This window comes from Bufo bufo, chromosome 3 (genome assembly GCF_905171765.1).
Source record: "Bufo bufo chromosome 3, aBufBuf1.1, whole genome shotgun sequence".
In the NCBI taxonomy this organism is placed as follows: domain Eukaryota; kingdom Metazoa; phylum Chordata; class Amphibia; order Anura; family Bufonidae; genus Bufo; species Bufo bufo.
This window is the reverse complement of record NC_053391.1, coordinates 211,146,388-211,169,598: the sequence shown is the minus strand read 5'-3', so window position 1 is coordinate 211,169,598 and position 23,211 is coordinate 211,146,388. Positions and strand designations below refer to the sequence as shown.

The 23,211-nt window shown below is 43.8% G+C and overlaps 1 protein-coding gene across 3 annotated transcripts in view; it reads left to right on the top strand.

Moving 5' to 3' along the window:
• Positions 1–23,211, top strand: part of PTPN22 (protein tyrosine phosphatase non-receptor type 22) — a 183,198-nt gene that overhangs the window by 61,965 nt on the left and 98,022 nt on the right. For all 3 annotated transcript variants that reach the window (XM_040423905.1, XM_040423904.1, XM_040423906.1), the window contains exons 8-9: positions 9,121–9,263; positions 15,133–15,199. In XM_040423905.1, the coding sequence (XP_040279839.1) occupies positions 9,121–9,263; positions 15,133–15,199 (210 nt within the window). The remainder of the gene's footprint in view (positions 1–9,120; positions 9,264–15,132; positions 15,200–23,211) is intronic.

Sequence of the window (23,211 nt, the reverse complement as noted above, 5' to 3'; positions counted from 1 at the left end):
CCTGTGTTTCGTCATCAGAGACGTGCTGAGATGGTATTCCCATGTCCTCATCATCAGGAAACATAAGTGGTTGTGCGTTAGTGCCTTCTATCTCTTCCACCCCTGGGGAAGGGCTAGGTGGATGCCCTTGGGAAACCCTGTCAGCAGAGTCTTCAAACAGAATAAGAGACTGCTGCATAACTTGAGGCTCAGACAGTTTCCCTGATATGCATGGGGGTGATGTGACAGACTGATGGGCTTGGTTTTCATGCGCCATCTGTGCGCTTTCTGCAGAAGACTGGGTGGGAGATAATGTGAACGTGCTGGATCCACTGTCGGCCACCCAATTAACTAATGCCTGTACCTGCTCAGGCCTTACCATCCTTAGAACGGCATTGGGCCCCACAAAATATCGCTGTAAATTCTGCTGGCTACTGGGACCTGAGGTAGTTGGTTCACTAGGACGTGTGGCTGTGGCAGAACGGCCACGTCCTCTCCCAGCACCAGAGGGTCCACTAACACCATCACGACCATGTCCGCGTCCGCGTCCCTTACTAGATGTTTTCCTCATTGTTACCGTTCACCACAATAAGAAAAATATTATTCGGGCCAATGTATTGAATTCAAATTCAGGCCTTTTTTTACAGACACCTAACACTATCTGGCTATCTATTTAGGTACCGTATTACACTAATACAGGCACAGCAGTAATGACAGATTTAGCTGAATATAAATTTGAGGCCTATTATTTAGGCGCTGGGTGACAGGTATACGTTTAATCACAGAATTAGACTTGGATCTGCACTGTAGCGTGTGTGTGAAGTTATTGAGAACTACCCTATCAGCACCTTGAATCTAATATACCCTTTTAGGGATAGATTTAAAGTAGGCCTGATACAGCAGAAACCACTAATTTAGAGAATTGCAAAATTGGGAATTGTATTTCAACCCAGAACAAAAACTGTGCTTTGACGGACACTAAATAACTTGACTAGCTAAAGCAGTAATGACAGATTTGGATGAATATAAATGTGAGGCCTATTTTTTAGGCGCTGGGTGACAGGTATATGTTTAATCACAGAATTAGACTTGGATCTGCACTGTAGCGTGTGTGTGAAGTTATTGAGAATTACCATATCAGCACCTTGAATCTAATATACCCTTTTAGGGATAGATTTAAAGTAGGCCTGATACAGCAGAAACCACTAATTTAGAGAATTGCAAAATTGGGAATTGTATTTCAACCCAGAACAAAAACTGTGCTTTGACGGACACTAAATAACTTGACCAGCTAAAGCAGTAATGACAGATTTGGATGAATATAAATGTGAGGCCTATTTTTTAGGCGCTGGGTGACAGGTATACGTTTAATCACAGAATTAGACTTGGATCTGCACTGTAGCGTGTGTGTGAAGTTATTGAGAATTACCCTATCAGCACCTTGAATCTAATATACCCTTTTAGGGATAGATTTAAAGTAGGCCTGATACAGCAGAAACCACTAATTTAGAGAATTGCAAAATTGGGAATTGTATTTCAACCCAGAACAAAAACTGTGCTTTGACGGACACTAAATAACTTGACCAGCTAAAGCAGTAATGACAGATTTGGATGAATATAAATGTGAGGCCTATTTTTTAGGCGCTGGGTGACAGGTATACGTTTAATCACAGAATTAGACTTGGATCTGCACTGTAGCGTGTGTGTGAAGTTATTGAGAATTACCCTATCAGCACCTTGAATCTAATATACCCTTTTAGGGATAGATTTAAAGTAGGCCTGATACAGCAGAAGCCACTAATTTAGAGAATTGCAAAATTGGGAATTGTATTTCAACCCAGAACAAAAACTGTGCTTTGACGGACACTAAATAACTTGACCAGCTAAAGCAGTAATGACAGATTTGGATTAATATAAATGTGAGGCCTATTTTTTAGGCGCTGGGTGACAGGTATACGTTTAATCACAGAATTAGACTTGGATCTGCACTGTAGCGTGTGTGTGAAGTTATTGAGAATTACCCTATCAGCACCTTGAATCTAATATACCCTTTTAGGGATAGATTTAAAGTAGGCCTGATACAGCAGAAACCACTAATCTAGAGAATTGCAAAATCGGGAATTGTATTTCAACCCAGAACAAAAACTGTGCTTTGACGGACACTAAATAACTTGACCAGCTAAAGCAGTAATGACAGATTTGGATGAATATAAATGTGAGGCCTATTTTTTAGGCGCTGGGTGACAGGTATACGTTTAATCACAGAATTAGACTTGGATCTGCACTGTAGCGTGTGTGTGAAGTTATTGAGAATTACCCTATCAGCACCTTGAATCTAATATACCCTTTTAGGGATAGATTTAAAGTAGGCCTGATACAGCAGAAACCACTAATTTAGAGAATTGCAAAATTGGGAATTGTATTTCAACCCAGAACAAAAACTGTGCTTTGACGGACACTAAATAACTTGACCAGCTAAAGCAGTAATGACAGATTTGGACAGAGAAGGCAAGAAAGGAGGAGGAGTGGCCCTGTATGTGAAAGATAGCATTAAATCTAACCTAATACAAGTTGGTGAGGCCAACATAGAGTCAGTTTGGGTTACGTTGCAGTTTGCTAACCATGCAGTAACTCGTGTAGGTGTGATATATAGGCCACCTGGTCAAGTTAAAGAACTAGATGATCTACTAGTTGAAGAAATAGCTAAAATGACAATGAAAGGAGAAGTTATCATTATGGGAGATTTCAATCTTCCAGATATAAACTGGAAAACCAAAATAGCAAGTTCTACCAGGAGTACAGATATTCTAAATTCCCTACTGGGGTTATCTCTACAACAAGTGGTTGAGGAGCCAACCCGGAGGGAGGCCATTTTGGATTTGGTATTCACAAATGGGGATTCGGTATATGATGTCATTGTAGGCGAAACCTTGGGATCTAGTGATCACCAGTCAGTGTGGTTTAATATAAGAACTGTGAAAGAGTCCCACCACACAAAAACAAAAGTTTTAGATTTTAGAAAAACAGACTTTTCAAAAATGAAATTAGTCATAAATGAGTCCTTATCAGACTGGAACGGATTACATGGAGTCCAGGAGAAATGGGACTACTTAAAAGGTGCATTATTGAAGGCAACAGAAAATTGCATTAGACTTGTCAGTAAAAACAAAAAAAGGAGGAGACCACTGTGGTACTCAGCAGAAGTGGCCCAAATCATTAAAAATAAAAAGCTAGCATTTTGTAATTATAAAAAAACCCAGAGCAATGAAGATAAGGAAATCTACAAGATTAGGCAGAGAGAGGCCAAGCAAGTTATAAGAACTTCTAAAGCGCAGGCAGAAGAAAAACTAGCTCAGTCTATGAAAAAAGGGGATAAGACATTCTTCAGATATATAAATGAAAAAAGGAAATTAAAACAAGGAATAACTAAATTAAAAACAAAGGACGGAAGGTATGTAGAAGAGAATAAAGGGCTAGCCGACTGCCTTAATGAATACTTCTGTTCAGTTTTTACAAAAGAAAAAGGAGAAGGACCTCCACTAGAAAGAATGACTAATAAATCGTTTGATGCATGTATCTTTACAGAGGAAGATGTTCTAAGTTTGCTGTCTAAGGTGAAGACAAATAAGTCACAGGGGCCTGATGAGATACACCCAAAATTATTAAAAGAGCTTAGTGGTGAGCTGGCAAAACCATTAACAGATTTATTTAACCAATCATTAGTAACAGGAGTCGTCCCGGAAGATTGGAAATTGGCAAATGTCGTGCCCATTCACAAGAAAGGTAGTAGGGAGGAATCAAGCAACTATAGACCAGTGAGTCTGACATCAATAGTAGGCAAATTAATGGAAACCCTATTAAAGGATAGGATTGTGGAACATCTAAAATCCCATGGATTGCAAGATGAAAAACAACATGGGTTTACTTCAGGGAGATCATGTCAAACAAATCTTATAGATTTTTTTGACTGGGTGAATAAAATAATAGACGGTGGAGGTGCAGTAGACATCGCATATCTAGATTTTAGTAAGGCTTTTGACACTGTCCCACATAGAAGACTTATCAATAAACTGCAGTCATTGAGCATGGACTCCCATATTGTTGAGTGGATTAGGCAGTGGCTGAGTGACAGACAACAGAGGGTGGTAGTCAATGGAGAACATTCAAAACAAGGTCATGTTACCAGTGGGGTTCCACAGGGATCTGTACTGGGACCGATTTTGTTTAATATCTTCATAAGTGATATTGCAAAAGGCCTCGATGGTAAGGTTTGTCTTTTTGCTGATGACACAAAGATAGGTAACAGGGTTGATGTTCCTGGAGGGAAACGCCAAATGGAAAAGGATTTAGGAAAACTAGAAGAATGGTCAGAACTCTGGCAACTGAAATTTAATGTGGATAAGTGCAAGATAATGCACCTGGGGCGTAAAAACCCAAGGGCAGAATATAGAATATTTGACACAGTCCTGACCTCAGTATCTGAGGAAAGGGATTTAGGAGTAATTATTTCAGAAGACTTAAAGGTGGGAAGACAATGTAATAGAGCAGCACGAAATGCCAGCAGAATGCTTGGATGTATAGGGAGAGGTATAAGCAGTAGAAAGAGTGAAGTGCTTATGCCGCTGTACAGAACACTGGTGAGACCTCACTTGGAGTATTGTGCGCAGTACTGGAGGCCATATCTCCAGAAGGATATAGATACTCTAGAGAGAGTTCAGAGAAGAGCTACTAAACTAGTACATGGATTGCAGGATAAAACTTACCAGGAAAGGTTAAAGGACCTTAATATGTATAGCTTGGAAGAAAGAAGAGACAGAGGGGATATGATAGAAACTTTTAAATACATAAAGGGAATCAACTCGGTAAAGGAGGAGAGCATATTTAAAAGAAGAAAAACTACCACAAGAGGACACAGTTTTAAATTAGAGGGGCAAAGGTTTAAAAGTAATATAAGGAAGTATTACTTTACTGAGAGAGTAGTGGATGCATGGAATAGCCTTCCTGCAGAAGTGGTAGCTGCAAATACAGTGAAGGGGTTTAAGCATGCATGGGATAGGCATAAGGCCATCCTTCATATAAGATAGGGCCAGGGGCTATCCATAGTACTCAGTATAACGGGCAGACTAGATGGGCCAAATGGTTCTTATCTGCCGACACATTCTATGTTTCTATTTGGATGAATATAAATGTGAGGCCTATTTTTTAGCCGCTGGGTGACAGGTATACGTTTATTCACAGAATTAGACTTGGATCTGCACTGTAGCGTGTGTGTGAAGTTATTGAGAATAACTTTGTGACAGGCTCAGCTTGACCCTGATGTAGGATATAGCCAAAAAATAACCAAACTATTGATGGTTAAATGCACTTGATGACAGGCTCAGCTTGCCCCTGATGTAGTATATGGCCAAAAAATAACCACACTATTGATGGTTAAATGCACTTGATGACAACTTGACCCTGATGTAGGATATAGCCAAAAAATAACCACACTATTGATGGTTAAATGCACTTGGTGACAGGCTCAACTTGCCCCTGATGTAGTATATGGCCAAAAAATAACCACACTATTGATGGTTAAATGCACTTGATGACAGCTTGACCCTGATGTAGGATATAGCCAAAAAATAACCACACTATTGATGGTTAAATGCACTTGGGTGACAGGCTCACCTTGCCCCTGATGTAGTATATGGCCAAAAAATAACCACACTATTGATGGTTAAATGCACTTGATGACAGCTTGACCCTGATGTAGGATATAGCAAAAAATAACCACACTATTGATGGTTAAATGCACTTGGGTGACAGGCTCAGCTTGCCCCTGATGTAGTATATGGCCAAAAAATAACCACACTATTGATGGTTAAATGCACTTGATGACAGCTTGACCCTGATGTAGGATATAGCAAAAAATAACCACACTATTGATGGTTAAATGTACTTGGTGGCAGCTTGTGCTGGCGCACCACAAGCCACAAAATGGCCGCCGATCACCCCAGAAAAAAGTGACTGAAAAACGCTCTGGGCAGCCTAAAAACACTGAGCAATTGAATAGCAGCAGTTCAATGATCCACAGCTGTAGATCGATCACTGAATGAAGTCTTTTGGAGGAGTTAATCACTGCCTAATCTCGCCCTAACGTCGCAGCTGCAACCTCTCCCTACACTTGTATCAGCAGAGTGACGTGCAGCGCTACGTGACCCAAGCTTATATAGAGGCTGGGTCACATGCTGCACTGGCCAATCACAGCCATGCCAATAGTAGGCATGGCTGTGATGGCCTCTTGGGGCAAGTAGTATGATGCTTGTTGATTGGCTGCTTTTCAAAAAGCGCCAAGAAAGCGCCGAACACCGAACCCGAACCCAGACTTTTACGAAAATGTTCGGGTTCGGGTCCGTGTCACGGACACCCCAAAATTCGGTACGAACCCGAACTCATCCCTACTGAAGAGGAGCCGTGGCACAGACCAGGGAGGGTAAATATTACCTGCACTTGCGGCGCTTCGCTCCCCGCTCCTAATACATACTAGTGAGCGCTTCCATAATTGAAGCGCTCACTAGTATTAGTTTTATAAGACGCACGGACATTTCCCCCCCACTTTTGGGGGGGGGGAAGTGTGTCTTATAAAGCGAAAAATACGATATATATATATATTTATATATATATATATACAAAACAATGCAAGAATTGCTGTTATTTTATTATTTGCCACAAAAGACTGAATATAATAAAAAACTGTTACATACCCCAAAATGATACGAACAAAAAGTTCAAGTTTACCCTCAAAAATAAAGCCCTTACACAGCTCTGTAAAAAAAAGTTATGGGTCTTGAGATGCAGTGATGCAAAAACATTTGTTTTTTTTGCTTTAAAAAAGGGGGGTTTATTGTGCAAAAGTTGCAAAAAAATAAAATTATATGTACACGTTGTGCTCATAAGTTTACTTACCCTTGCAGAATATATGATTTCTTAACCATTGTTCAGAGAATATGAATGATAACACAAAAACTTTTCTTTCACTTTGTCAAATAGCTGTGTTTTCTCTTTTTAAATCATAATCAAAACACAAACTACCCAAATGACCCTGATCAAAAGTTTACATACCCTGGTGATTTGGCCTGATAACATGCACACAACTTGACACAAAAGGGTTACAATGGCTATTAAAGGTAACCATCTTTGCCTGTGATCTGTTTGCTTTTAATTAGTGGTTGTGTATAAAAGGTCAATGACTTTCTTGACTCCTGACAGACCCTTGCATCTTTCATCCAGTGCTGCACTGATCTTGTTTGGATTCTAAGTCATGGGGAAAGCAAAAGAATTGTCAAAGGATCTGCGTGAAAAGGTAGTTGCACTCTATAAGGGCCCATTCACACATCCGTAGGTGTTTTGCGGTCCGCAGACACCGGCAATGTGCGTTCCACATTTCGCGGACCGCACATTGCCAGCACTATAATAGAAAATGCCTTTTCTTGTCCGCAGTTGCGGACAAGAATAGGACATGTTTTATTTTTTTCAGGAACGGAATTGCGGATCCAGAAGTGCGGATGCGGAAATGCGGATGCGGACAGCACATCGTGTGCTGTCCGCATCCGTTCCGGTCCCATTGAAAATGAATGGGTCCGCACTCATTCCGCATAATTGCGGAACGGATCAGGACCATTCATACGGACATGTGACTGGATCCTAAAACAGGAAAGGGATATAAGAATATATCAAAGGACTTAAGAATGCCAATCATCAGTGTTCAAACTCTAATTAAGAAGTGGAAAAGTAGGGGTTCTGTTGAAACCAAACCACGGTCAGGTAGACCAACTAAACTTTCAGCCACAACTGCCAGAAAAATTGTTCGGGATGCAAGGAAAAACCCACAAGTAAATTCAGGTGAAATACAGGACTCTCTGAAAGAATGTGGTGTGGCTGTTTCAAGATGCACAATAAGGAGGCACTTGAAGAAAGATGGTCTGCACGGTTGAGTTTCCAGAAGAAAGTTATTACTATGCAAATGCCACAAAGTATCCCGCTTACAATATGCCAAACAGCACAGAGACAAGCCTCAAACATTCTGGCACAAAGTCATTTGGAGTGATGAGACTAAAGTTTAACTGTTTGGACACAACAATAAACACTACATTTGGAGAGGAATCAGCAAGGCCTATGATGAAAGGTACACCATTCCTACTGTGAAACATGGTGGTGGATCGCTGATGTTTTGGAGATGTGTGAGCTACAAAGGCACAGGAAATTTGGTCAGAATTGATGGCAATATGAATGCAGTAATGTATCAACAAATACTGGAGGAAAATTTGCACTCATCATCCCAGAAGTTGAGCATGGGACATACTTGGACATTCCTACATGACAATGATCCAAAACACAAGGCCAAGTCGACCTGTCATTGGCTACAGAAAAATAAAGTGAAGGTTCTGGCGTAGCCATCTCAGTCTCCAGACCTCAATATCATTGAGCCACTCTGGGGAGACCTCAAACATGCAGTTCATGCAAGACAGCCCAAGAATTTAGGGGAACTGGAGGCTTTTTGCCAGGAAGAATGGGCAGCTTTACCATCTGAGAAGATAAAGAGCCTCGTCCACAACTACCACAAAAGACTTCAAGCTGTCACTGATACTAAAGGGGGCAATACACGCTATTAAGAACAGGGGTATGTAAACTTTTGATCAGGGTCATTTGGGTAGTTTGTGTTGTGATTATGATTTAAAAAGAGTAAACACAATTTTTTGACAATAAATGGCCTCAGCCAACCACTAACCATGAGTGAAAGAAACGTTTTTGTGTTATCCTTCATATTCTCTGAACAATGGTTAAGAAATCCTAAATTCTGCAAGGGTATGTAAACCTATGAGCACAACTGTATTTGGTATCCCTGTAATTGTACTGACCCAGAGAATGAAGTCATCATGTTATTTATGTTGAAAAATGAATGCTTCAAAATTTATAAAAGAAAAAACTCAGTGGCAGTATAGCCAGCGATGATGCAAAACTTTAAAATGCAGTTAAAATGGTTATGTTACCTACTGACAGAAGGTGACCCTTCAGAATCTTCTCCTCTGGTAGGCCCAGGGACCAGATGCTGGTCAGTAATGTACGCTATAACTGTGCCTCCTTATTTCTTTGATGCAGGAAATACGAATAGTTCATCAAATTCATTACAAGAACTGGCCGGATCATGATGTCCCCTCTTCTGTAAAGTACATTTTAGAAATGATACAAGACATGCGTCTTCTCCAGAGAGATGATACTCCACCATTATGTATCCACTGCAGGTAAAAAAAAAAGTGTGATTTTATTTCTATATGGAATTGTATGAGGTTTTAGCTTCTGGAAATACGAAGTTAATTAAAGTAGTTGTGTGGAGTGTATTCAGTGCTCTATATAAAGACACTGGTTGACATTAGTAAAGGTATTTAAAATGTCCATATACATAAAGGGCAAAGTTGTCTAAAACGGCTAATTTCATCAGGACTAGATGACCATCTATTGTGAATCACGTTGTGCCAACTATGTGGAATTTCTACGTGCCGTTCCTTTGTTGTCCCAGAAGATAAGCTGCCAGAGGTTTCTGGTCAATGCTTATTTTCCTCTCCTGAAATACATGCATGCTCAGCTGAACTGAGTACACATGTGTATGGAGAAGTCAGGACAAGGGCGGACACATGATATGTGTGTCCTGTGTAGCTGCAAAGGGGCCCAGTAGGTAAGGGGGGCTTCTTATAAACAATAAGCAGTGCCCCACTATCTATTAGATTGAATAAGGAACTGAGCTAATGAATTACTGGTGAATTGTTGAAGAGACATAATGGGGGGCTTTATGATAAGACATTGGGGAGCAGAGGTCCTATATTCTGTGTTTGCAGCTACTGTATCTATGTCCGTCCCAAGTTCAGGAGAAATACATGTTAGTCCATCATTCAGCTGACAGCTTTAGGCTCCATTCACACGTCCGTGGTGTGTTGCGGACCCGCAAATTGCGGATCCGCAACACACCCGCCCGGCACCCCTATAGAAATGCCTATTCTAGTCCGCAAGCTGCGGACAAGAATAGGACATGTTCTATCTTTTGCGGAGCTGCGGACCTGAAGATCGGGGCCGCGCTCCGCAAATGCAGATGCTGACAGCACACTGTGTGCTGTCCGCATCCATTCCGTCCCCATAGAAAATGAATGGGTCCGCACCCGTTCCGACCCATTTGCGGACGTGTGAATGGAGCCTTAGAGTTATTCCCTGAGTATCACAAATTTAGTTACAGTAGTTACTTTCAGTCAAGTTTCTACTGCTTCTTAACCACCTCCGGACCGCTGTACGCACAGACGCGTCCTGGAGGTGGTTGTTTCATTCCTCCTGGACGCGCCGGCGCGTCCTCTCGCGAGACGCGAGATTTCGGTCACAGCCGGCCCGCGCATGCGCATCGCGGGCCGGCAAAAGTTAAAGGACTATTGCATCAGCAACCTGCCAGCCAATGATCGTCGCTGGCAGGTTGCTGATTTTTAAAAAATCGAATCACAAGCCAGATAACAGATCATATTAGTAAATATGATCTGTTATATGGCTTCTCTGCTCCTCTGCTGGTCCTTTTCGTCGGTTGGATCCAGCAGAGAAGCAGACATCACTGTGAGTACACACCAAACACTGCCCTTAGCCCCTGATCACCATCCATCACCCCCATCATCCAAATTAACCCCTTGATCGCCCCCTGTCAATCACTTAGTGAAAGACAAAAAGTGATCAGTGTAAACTGACACTTTTTTTTTTTCACTAGTATTGGCTGTTAGGTTTTAGGGATAGTTTAGGCCCCTTGGTTAGGTAGTTAGCGCCCACCCCACCGCACCGCAGTCACTTTTATTCGCTGTTTAGCGTATCGCTAATCAGCATTTGTACTTTTATAGTATCTGTAAGTGATCAAAACTGATCACGGTCAGATCTATAATAGTATTAGTGTCACCTTAGCTCGCCCTCCACCCAAAACGCAGTGTTTGCCCGATCAGGCCTGATCGGTCGCCCACACGTGCGTTCACCCACGCCCGCCCCACCGCAGTGACAAAAATTTTTTTTTTTTTGATCACTGCACATTCACTTTACACGCTCTGCGGCGATAAAAAAATCAGTTTTGATATTTTTTATCAACCGCAGCGGCCTCCGGTACTTCGCTAGCCTCCCCTTTGTAAGACAGGCTTGCTTTTTTTCTTAGGTAGTCTCAGGGAATACCCCTAAATTTAGTAGTCCAAAATGTCAAACAGGGGGTATTCTTCTGAAGAGGCCTACAGGATTCTGACCCAGTCGGATGAGGAATGGGAACCCTCATCTGACGAATATAGCGGGTCAGAATATGAACCTGTAGAAAGCAGTGGCTCTCTGACCCAAAGTTCGGACGAGGAGGTTGAGGTCCCTGGCAGCACCAGGCGTACCCGGCCCCGTGTCGCTAGACCACAGGTTATGCAGGATCCGCTTCAAGAGCAGCAGAGTGGGGCTGTCGCTGCCGGATAACGTGGTGAGGCATACACCAGCAGCGCAGCCCTTCCTGGACCTAGTACCAGCACTGCCGTACAACATGGTGAAGTAGCGAGCACCAGAAGGGCAGTTGAAGCTGGTACGGTGGCACGTGCAGTAGTTACCCTGTCGCAGCCACCGCACAGACAGGCCCGTAGAGCCCCTAGAATCCCTGAGGTGCTGGCAAACCCTGATTGGCAGTCACCAACTTCAGCCGCACCAGTAGTTCCCCCTTTCACCGCCCAGTCTGGAGTTCGGGTTGAGACGGCTCAGATCAGTACGGCCCTGGGATTTTTTGAGCTGTTCTTGACTGCGGAGCTCTTGGACTTAGTCGTGGCAGAGACCAACCAGTATGCCACACAATTTATAACCGCAAACCCGGGAAGCTTTTATGCCCAGCCTTTCCGGTGGAAACCAGTCCAAGTTTCCGAACTTAAAATTTTTCTGGGCCTTCTCCTCAACATGGGCCTGACAAAAAAGCATGAATTGCGGTCATATTGGTCCAGGAACCCGATTCATCACATGCCCATGTTCTCTGCTGCTATGTCCAGGACACGATTTGAGGCCATCCTGCGTTTCCTGCACTTTAGCGACAACACCACCTCCCGTCCCAGAGGCCACCCAGCTTTTGACCGGGCAGAGACAAGCAGGAGGAGCAAGGGTGCACAGAGTGGCTTGGACTCACCATCAGTGCAGATAACTGCTCATTTCCATATGGATTATAACTACTCTGATCAAGGAGCTCTTTGCAAGGAGATATAGTATCCCTAAATCCTGACCTAGACCTCTCACCCAGTTAAGCCAGTACTCTCTGCTCTGCACTGATGAGGGGCAATCACCCCGAAACAGCTGTCTGCAGATGAGGTGCTGGCTTATTTAATATCCAAGTCATGTCTCAAGGCTTATTTTAAGAGCTGAACATTGACTTATAGGATAGCTGCCTTACATCTAGTGCCATTAGAGGCAAAGCTTGTTAAGGGCTCATTTGCATCCCTTTTTTTCCCAGAATTCCAGAGGAGCATGTATGGCCTATAAGCCTTGTTATGCTGATTAAGGCTCTCTCCCAATAAGGAATATTTTTTTCTCCAGAATGAAGCGACAGATTACTAAGTGAAAGCTATCATTACATTCAGATGAGCTAGTCCTACAAGGCATTGTGATTGGTTTAACAGTGAATATTTCCCCTCTTACAAGTATATCATTATATTACTATTTATATCTCCATTATCATTGGCTATATAATCAAAGTGAACTATGTGAATGCCTTGCTGTGTTCAGCATTTTACCACAAATAATTTGAAAATGCATATGACCAGGCAAGCCGATGAATTATATTGGAGCTGCAATGCCATCTAGATTCATATTACTAGAACTGCAGACTGAAACATCAATCAAAGATAAAGGAATCCCAGCTGCTGTGTCTTTGTGAATAAGCCTCTTTTTATTTTCATTTTCTCAAAGTAGAATGTCCTACAACCAGGACCGGTTTCGGCATGCAAGCCTTTCTCAACAGATACATCCAATACAGAAAAATCAAGCTATATATAACATATAGTACCGCCCATCTAGGGACGTCTCCACCCATTCTAATGTGTGGTATTCAATTAATGATCAATCAAACTGATTAAACAAGGTGAGACAAAGTAACATATAACTGAAATTTATATTTGTATTCTACCTTATTGAAGAATCTAAATGTTCATATTTATTCATATTTCAATCATAAGGCTGAGGTCTAAAGAAAGTGCATAAAACTGTATATCAATCATCTATAATAAACGTATTAATCTATTCACAGCAATCTTACAAATGTATGACCTCATAGTCTCTGTTTAGACCCCTTGGATGCAGCGTATCTAAGGTGTGGATCCAAAAGGCCTCTCTTCTAAGGAGAAGTCTTTTGATATCACCTCCTCTTCTAGGTCTCTTTATTTGTTCCAACACTTGAAACCGCAATTGTGCAACTGTGTGTTTAAATTTTTCAAAATGATATGGGACCGGTAACATCCAGTTTCATGGAAGATCTCAATTCTGCTGTTGATGGTTTGCAGTTTACAGTTACCACTGACACCAATATGGTGAGCTTCCTAGACACTATGGTCGTTAAGGACCCTGGTGGTCATTTGTCCACTGATATTTATCGCAAGGATACTGATAGAAATAGTATTCTCCATTTTAAGAGTGCCCACCCTGTGTCCCTAAAAAAAGCGATCCCTAGATCGCAATATCAAAGGGTAAAACGAATAGTCTCAGACCCTATTATGCAAAATATAAGAATAGTAGAAATGACAGAAAGATTCTTGGAACGTGGTTATCCACTGACTGTTCTGAATGAAGCTAGGGAAGGGATACAAGTTGATAGGACACCAAAAGATGGGGCTAATATGTCTAGAATAGCTTTGATACATAAACACCATCCATTTAATGTGGGCATTGACAACATTGTCAGGAAACATTGGCATTTGTTGAATAAATCATATCCGCAGGTTGAGGAATTCAAAAAACCCCCTTTGATTTGTAATAAAAAGAACCCTAGTTATCGTGACAAAATAGTACAAGCAGATTTAGGTAGTACTAAAGCCATATTGAAACAGCAATGGATATCCACGCCACGGATGGGTACTTCCCCCTGCCTGCATTGTCTACAATGCTCTCATATAATCAAAGGCCCTTCATTTCATCATCCACATACTGGGAAAAGCTTTGGAGTAAAAGGTTTTTTTACCTGTGACTCAGCAAACGTAATATACCTTATTAAATGTCCTTGTGGCCTTTTGTATGTGGGCGAGACCATGCAGGCAGTGAGGGATCGTATTAGTAAGCATAAATCCGACATAAGGACAAAAAAACTTATGTTACCGGTCCTATATCATTTTGAAAAATTTAAACACACAGTTGCACAATTGCGGTTTCAAGTGTTGGAACAAATAAAGAGACCTAGAAGAGGAGGTGATATCAAAAGACTTCTCCTTAGAAGAGAGGTCTTTTGGATCCACACCTTAGATACGCTGCATCCAAGGGGTCTAAACAGAGACTATGAGGTCATACATTTGTAAGATTGTTGTGAATAGATTAATACGTTTATTATAGATGATTGATATACAGTTTTATGCACTTTCTCTAGACCTCAGCCTTATGATGGAAATATGAATAAATATGAACATTTAGATTCTTCAATAAGGTAGAATACAAATATAAATTTCAGTTATATGTTACTTTGTCTTACCTTGTTTAATCAGTTTGATTGATCATTAATTGAATACCACACATTAGAATGGGTGGAGACGTCCCTAGATGGGCGGTACTATATGTTATATATAGCTTGATTTTTCTGTATTGGATGTATCTGTTGAGAAAGGCTTGTATGCCGAAACCGGTCTTGGTTGTAGGACATTCTACTTTGAGAAAATGAAAATAAAAAGAGGCTTATTCACAAAGACACAGCAGCTGGGATTCCTTTATCTTTGATACATTGGAGGTTGCTCTTCTCCCGTGCAGCGTGCAATACCAAGGTGAAGTGCTGACCTGTTTCCTTCTTTCCATTATTTGAAACATCAATCAGTCTGTACTTTGCATCTCATTTAACATTAATCTATATGACAAAAACATTATTTTCATCCATTTGTTATGTTTATTTGTTAAATTTAGTGCTGGCTGTGGGCGGACTGGCGTCATTTGTGTAATTGATTATGTATGGAGACTTCTAAAAGATCAGGTAAGATTGCTGATGCCACAAATTAATAAATGTCATAGATAGATAGATAGATAGATAGATAGATAGATAGATAGTGTGGGGTTTCGCTCTGGTAGATAGGGTAAGTACAGAGGCAAAATACAAGTTCTTAACTCAAAACGTCAGTGTTTATTCACACTTGAGGCAATTGCACAAAACAGCACGTAACTTTGCAGTCTTGGTGTTAGTTCACACACAATGGAAAGTTCATATAACGCAAGTCACCTTGCTGGCAGTTCTGCCTCCAGTAGTCCACAGCAGGCTTTAGGGGGCCTGTTTCCCCAGCAGGGCACAAAGCCTCAGGTCCCAAAGACATCTCTGCTGAGCCCAGCTGCCTATTTAAGGACAGCCAGGTGCTGCCAAAACCCGTACCGGCACTTAAACTCCGGTACGGTATTTGACCCCACCAGCCCAGCCGCACATGCTGGGAGGAAAATACCTGCCTTGCCAGACACAATCCTTCACTGTGTCACAACCCCCCCCCCCCCCTCCAATTTGATCAACCCTGAGGGGGTGGACACATGCCAGACAATGCACCCGGGACAGGGCATCCGCGTTTCCCTGCAACCGGCTTGCTCTGTATTCTACCGAGAACTTAAAGTTCTGCAGAGACAAAAACCATCTGGTGACCTGGGCATTCCTGTCTTTGGCCTGGCTAATCCACTTGAGAGGGGAGTGGTCGGTCACCAGGCGGATCTTTCTCCCCAACAAATAGTAGCGGAGAGACTCGAGTGCCCACTTGATAGCCAGGCACTCTCTCTCCACTATACTGTACCTGGTTTCGGCTAGGGTGAGCCTGCGGCTTAGGAAGACAACAGGATGCTCCTCCCTGTTGACTTCCTGAGACAGTACAGCACCTCTTGAAGTCAGGCGTCACCAAAACTGGTGACCCACACAGGGCCGACTTCAAAGCGGCAAAAGCCTCTTCCGCCCGATCATCCCAGCAAACCATCACTGATTTTTGTCCCTTCAAGAGCCCTGTCAAGGGCGCGGCTAGAGTAGCAAAGTGGGAAACAAACCTCATGTAATAGCCCACCATTCCCAGGAATGACTTTATTTGCCTAGAGTGACAGGTCAGGGCCAATTCCGTATCACCTCTATTTTGTTCACTTGGGGTTTGATGACTCCGTGCCCAATGACATACCCCAGGTACTTAGTCTCTTCTAACCATATCACACATTTTTTGGGGTTAGCGGTTATTCCAGCTTTCCGAAGGGAGTACACTACAGCCTGCACTTTGGGTAGGTGACTTTCCCAGCCGGTACTGTGGATGAAGATTTCATCCAGGTAAGCTGAAGCGTACCAACGATGTGGACATAGCACAATGTCCATTAGTCGCTGAAAAGTGGCGGGGGCACCATGCAGACCAAAGGGTAAGACATTATATTGATACAGCCCCTCAGGCGTGATGAAGGCAGTTTTCTCTTTGGCAGCCTCCGTTAAGAGCACCTGCCAGTACCCTTTCGTGAGGTCCAAAACAGAAAAATACCAGGCTTGTCCTAACCTCTCGCTGAGCTCATCCACCCGGGGCATGGGATACGCATCGAATTTTGAAACCTCGTTAAGTTTTCGAAAGTCGTTACAAAACCGCAACATCCCATCCGGCTTGAGTATCAATACTATAGGACTGGCCCACTCACTTTTTGACTCCTCAATGATGTCTAGCTGCAACATTAGCTGCACCTCCTCCGATATGGCTTGTCTCCGAGCCTCGGGTACCCGGTATGGGTTTAATCTGACTTTTGCCTGAGGCTCAGTGACAATGTCATGCTAGATTATGGAAGTGCATCCAGGGAGGTCCGAGAACAACATCCGTGTTCCGACTAATGAACTCCCTGGCTTCCTGAGTCTGTTTAGAGGAGAGGCTGTCAGAAATGTTTACTGTGGCAGCCACCTCTCTTGCATCAGACAGAAGGACCGGTACCTCTTCTACTAGAAAACCTGGCCGCGGGCTGTCTTCTGTACAGGTTTCCCTATCTTTCCATGGTTTGAGTAAATTCACATGGTAAACCTGCTCCGGCTTTTGCCGCCCTGGCTGGTGTACCTTGTAGTTTACATCTCCAATTTTCTCGAGTAGCTCGTAGGTCCCCTGCCACCTAGCTAGGAACTTACTGTCCACAGTCGGAACCAAAACCCGATCAGCCGGATTAAAGATCCAGACCCAAGCCTGCCGATTAAAGACCCGACTCTGGGCTCGCTGAGCTGCCTCCATATGCTCCCTAACAAGAGGCAACACTGTCTCTATCTGATCTTGCATCTGGATAACGTACTCAATGACACTTTTATGTGGAGTGGGTTGTTGTTCCCACGCCTCTTTGGCCACGTCCAAGAGACTGTGAGGATGTCTGCCATATAGCAGTTCGAAGGGCGAGAACCCAGTAGAGGCCTGGGGTACCTCTCGCACTGCGAACATGAGATAGGGCAGAAGGAGGTCCCAGTCCTTCCCATCTTTAGACACTACATTTTTCAACATATTTTTTATGTTTGGTTAAACCATTCTACCAGACCGTCCGTTTGCGGATGGTAAATGGACGTCTGTAGTTGTTTTATGTGCAGCAACTAACAGAGTTCCCTCATTACCTTGGACATAAAAGGGGTCCCTTGGTCGGTCAGAACCTCTTTAGGTAGTCCCACTCAGGAAAACATCTCCATTAACTCCTTAGCTATGAGTTTGGCCGAAGTATGTCACAGTGGCACAACATCCGGGTATCAAGTGATGTAGTCTAGAATGACTAAGATGTGTTGAAGCCCTCTGGCGGACTTCGGTACTAGGCCTATGAGGTCCATAGCTATTCAGTCAAACGGTACTTCGATAATCGGGAGAGGTACTAGGGGACTACGGAAATGTGGCTGGGGGCTAGTTATCTGGCAGGTCGGGCAAGACTTACAAAACTCTTCCACTTCTTTGAATATGCTGGGCCAGTAAAACCGCTGTGGAATACGATCCTGAGTTTTCTGCATCCCCAGGTGAGCCCCGAGAACGTTTTGGTTGGCTAGATCTAACACAAGCTTGTGATAAGCCTTGGGGACCACCAACTGTTCAATAGGATCACCCCGTTGTTGGTTTACCTGATACAATATATCCTGATGAACCACAAAACGGGGGAAACACTGACTCTGCCCCAGGTTGTTGTGGTTCACCATCTACAATTAACATATTTTTCCAGGCGCGGGATAGGGTTGGGTCCCGACGTTGGGCAGTACCAAAATTATCCCCGGAGAAATTGAGGTCTACCAATTCAGGACCTGGTGCCAAGTCCTCCACGTCTCCCACCATCACACTTAGCGGGGTTGTCTCCCCCTCTTCCACCGAAGTGGCGGTCACCCCTACAGCTGGCCCTTCGGTCTCAGGTTCCCAGAGTTCTGGTCTCACCCCTGAGCCGGGCCACTCTGCTAGGGTTACCCCTGTCTCATGGGTATCAGTCACTAACATAGCAGGCCACAGTGCCGGGAAGCCCATGAAGTATCTCCCTATTATAAGTTCGTAGTGTAAATTTGGGGCAACTGCCACTTTGTGAGTCCATCTGCCAGCCCCTGTGGTTAGAGACACCAGGGCGGTGGGATAGTCTATTAAGTCTCCATGGATTCACGTGAGCCCGACTTTCCAGCCAGTATACTCCGCTGACTGTACCAGGGGAACCCTTAATAGGGACACCAGACTCCCTGAGTCCAGCAGAGCCTCCGCTGGAGTGTCTCCTATCTCCACCTGGCACAGGTACTTGCTGCACACAGCTTCCTGGCATATAGTGACTAACGATAGCCATAGTTAGTATCCCTGGGTTCCACCTGATGGGACAGTCAGCATGGCCAGGCTCCTGACACCACCAGCAGACTATCAGAGCCAGGTCCGTAAAGGGTACACCCCGGGTGGGTTTGGTTGGTAAAAGCACCGGGTCTGGGATGGAGATTTACGGAGTTTGACTGCCCCCCTCCCAAAAGAACCCCCTGTAGTCTTAGCAACCTCGTAGCGCTCCACCAGGTCCACCAGTTCTGGAGAGGGGGTGGCAGAGCCCTCCAGAACATATCAGCCAATAGTCTATCCAGCATAGCCGTGGGACTCAGCACATCAGGCTGTAGCCACTTTTGCAAGAGGTGGAGTAAGTCATAATACTGGGTCCTTGCAGGCTCAGCCGGCTTAAACCTCCACTGATGCACCCGCTGGGCCAGGACCAACACATTCACCCCCAGTCTTGCCAAAATCTTACCCTTTACTTTTTGGTAGTCGGCCGCTTGATCGTCCGGCAAGTCGAAAAACACCTGCTGGAAATCGGATGCCAGGAATGGAGCGACAACCTCAGCCACGGGGTAGCTTTTTCCTGATGGCCACTTTCTCGTACATCGGCAGGTAGGTTTCGATGTCGTTTGCGGAGGTCCTCTTAGGAATCGCGGCACGGACTGCTTTCCGGGCATCGTGAACGCTCGGGGTTGCTACTGCTGTCTGCAAAGCCATCACGTGTTGTAGCAGCAACTGGTTAGTCTCCTGCTGCTGCTTATTAGCCTTGCATTGCTGCAGGTTTGTCTCTCGCTGCAGCAGATTAGCCTCCATGAGGGCCTTCACAACAGCCTCCATTTTGTCGTGGGGCACTGGTTGCAATACAGTTGGTTTAATGTAAGACATACAACCGTACCTGAAAAATGCAGAAACCAAAAAATATCGGTGTTCACGCCAGGCTCACTGCTCTTGCCCGCATCCTCCACCAATTGTGGGGTTTCGCTCTGGTAGTTAGGTTAAGCGGGCGCAGTACAGAGGCAAAATACAAGTTCTTAACTCAAAACGTCAGTGTTTATTTACACTTGAGGCAATTGCACAAAACAGCACATACTGTAACTTTGCAGTCTTGGTGTTAGTTCACACACAATGGAAAGTTCATACGTATAACACAAGTCACCTTGCTGTTGACTTGTGCCTCCAATAGTCCACAGCAGGCTATAGGGGGCCTGTTTCCCCAGCATGTGGCTCTCAGCCCTCCAGCAGGGCACAAAGCCTCAGGTCCCAAAAACAGACATCTCTGCTGAGCCCAGCTGCCTATTTAAGGACAGCCAGGTGCTGCCAAAACCTGGACCGGCCCTCAAACTCTGGTCTGGTATTTCACCTCACCTGGCTGTGATATAAAGTTGATATGGTACAGACACAGTACAATAGCCAATGCTTCATAACATTGCCAGTCACAGTGCCCCATCACATTGCCAGCCACAGTGCCTCCTGACTATGCCAGCTACAGTGCCTCATCCACATTACCATCCATAGTGCCCCTTACTATGCCAGCCACAGTACCCCCAACACATTGCCAGCTGCAGTGGCCCATCACATTACCAGCCACAGTACCATATCACATTGCCAGCCACAGTGCTCCATGACTATGCCAGCCACAGTGCCTCATCACATTACCAGCCATAGTATGTCTTGACTATGCTAGCCATGGTGCCTCATCACACTGCCAGCTATAGTGCTCCTTGACTATGTCTTCCAGAGTGCCACCAGACTTTGCCAGCCACAGAGCCCTATCATTGATGTTTACACTGCCTGGCCCTGACAAAGTGCAGAGGGCTTGGCAGTTGCAGAGCCTCTAAGGGAAATGGTAATGCCGCAGTTGCTCCTAGACGCTCATTTGCATATATTAAAACTTCATTTTACTCAGCAATGCGAGCACATGTGAACATGGGACCAACACAGATGCCTTCAGCTGCCAAGCGGATATGCAACAGGTCAGCCAGTTTCATAGGTACAAATCTGCTGAAGGATGCCCTTCAATGGGGATCAGGTGGTGCATGGAAGTGTCTGGCTATGCTGGATACAGTGGTTCATGACGTAGATGTGAACGTAGACTAATGGAGTTCAGAGTCTCCATCTTCTAAGTAGTGATGAGCGGCAGGGGCAATATTCGAATTTGCGATATTTCTCAAATATTTTGTAGAATATTCGCGATTATTTTCTTGATTGCAAAAATCGGCAATGTAATATTCGAGTAATGCGCACACAATACAGGCGTGGGTCACTTTTGCTACATTTTCCAAGCTGCTAGAAGTTTTCTGAGACTGGAGACAATGGTTGGCACAGCAGTACATTAAAAATTGCTTTATATGCAGATGGAGTGCTCCAATATATTCGCGATTGGGCTAATCGGCACTAATGATTCAAATATTTTGGCGCAATAAGTGAAACTTCACATTTTAGCAGGTCTGACTACATATTACTGATTGGTGCACTATGTATTGTTGTGACATCACAGCACTATGTCTGCAGCATGTATGTATGGACAGCAGAGCCTATCACACTGCCTAACACAGCTACACTATACCAGGATATAACGTTCACTGACCATCTCCCACTAACTATCTGTATTTTTTATATATATATATATATATATATATATATATATATATATATATATATATATATAAAAGCTATCTAATTATCTATCTAATATAATGAGTGGAAAGCACAGAGCACAGCAATGACACTGCTGTCTCTCTCATAACTTTAAAAAACTGTAGAAAATGGCTGCTGGGGAGGTTCTTATATAGTAAGGGGTAGGCAACTTTCCTATTGGTTGCTAGGGATGTTGCTAAGCTCAGACAAAGGTATTGCAGCTTTCTCATTGGCCCACAAGCAAGAAGCAGGGAGGGTATATTTTTTACCAATTTTTTTTACTTTATTTGGGGAAAATGACGTTTTTGTTTATTATTACTTGAAACTTTTAATTTTTGGGGGGGAAAACTTTTTTTTCAAAACTTTTTTTTCACTTTATTTTTTGTCCCACTTTGGGACTTGAACTTTTGGGGGTCTAATACTTTACAATGCATTCCAATACTTCTGTATTGGAATGCATTGGCTGTATGAGTAATACTGTGTGTATTACTCATACAGCTTCCGGCCTGTGAGATCCACGGGGCTGGATCTCACAGGATCGTCACCGGAAGGCAGCGCGATGCCTTCCTTAGGCATCCCGCTGCCTTCCATGCCATCGGGTCCCCCCTACAGCCGCATGGGGACCCGATGGCACAGCAACACGCCGCCGCAAACCGCAGGTCTGAATTGACCTGCGGTTTGCGGCGATCGCCGATACGGGGGGTCACGGGACCTCCCCGCGCATTTAGCCAAGGTGCCTGCTCAATGATTTGAGCAGGCACCGGGTTCCGATCACCGCCCGCCAGTGATCGGAAATACACATGACGTACCGGTACGTCATGGGTCCTTAAGGACTCGGGAACCATGCTGTACCGGTGTGTCCTAAGTCCTTAAGGGGTTAAGCAAGCTCCACCTACCTCTAACTTTGTCATTGGTTCCGATATGGATCATGACTGCTGTAAGGAAAATTTACTCTCTTCCCTAACGGTGTGTCCCTGACACATGATTTCAGTGGCCAGCTTGAATTAAGTCTTACCGGTACCGGGAGAATGAAGAAGATAGACCACATGAACACGTGTCTATTTCCAATCCATTCTGGTTTATTCACAGCTGGCAAACAGTTTTAATAGAGGGGGTTGAGCTTCCTTTACATCCAATCATATGTTAGCATTAGTATTTGACCAATAGTATGGTCACACATAAGCTCTGCATTAACATCATAGCTGACTCATAGTAACAGCATTTGACCAATCAGGTATATACACATAGGCTAGCATACACTTGAACGAGATGTCCTTTTATGGCTAGAAGGCTGTTCATACTTTCAAACTGTATGGATTCCATGAAACAGTTTAAGGAAGTGTCTCACATTCCATAGGGGGGAGGGAGGTTTTGTAGTGCACTAACCAAATGTAATACACGTGGCTAAATGAGACAAAATGGAGTCACATATATCCCATCAAATCCCCTCTTAGAACCTTATATATATACCTTATACTATATGGTTCTTTCTCTGCTCTTCCTTGGTTTGCTTGTAAGCCTTTAGGTATTCCATATACCCTTCAGGAGTATAATCCTCAGGCTTTGTTGAGGTTGGGTTCACCTCTTCTACCTCTACCGGAGTATAGAGGAATGTTGAGTGTAC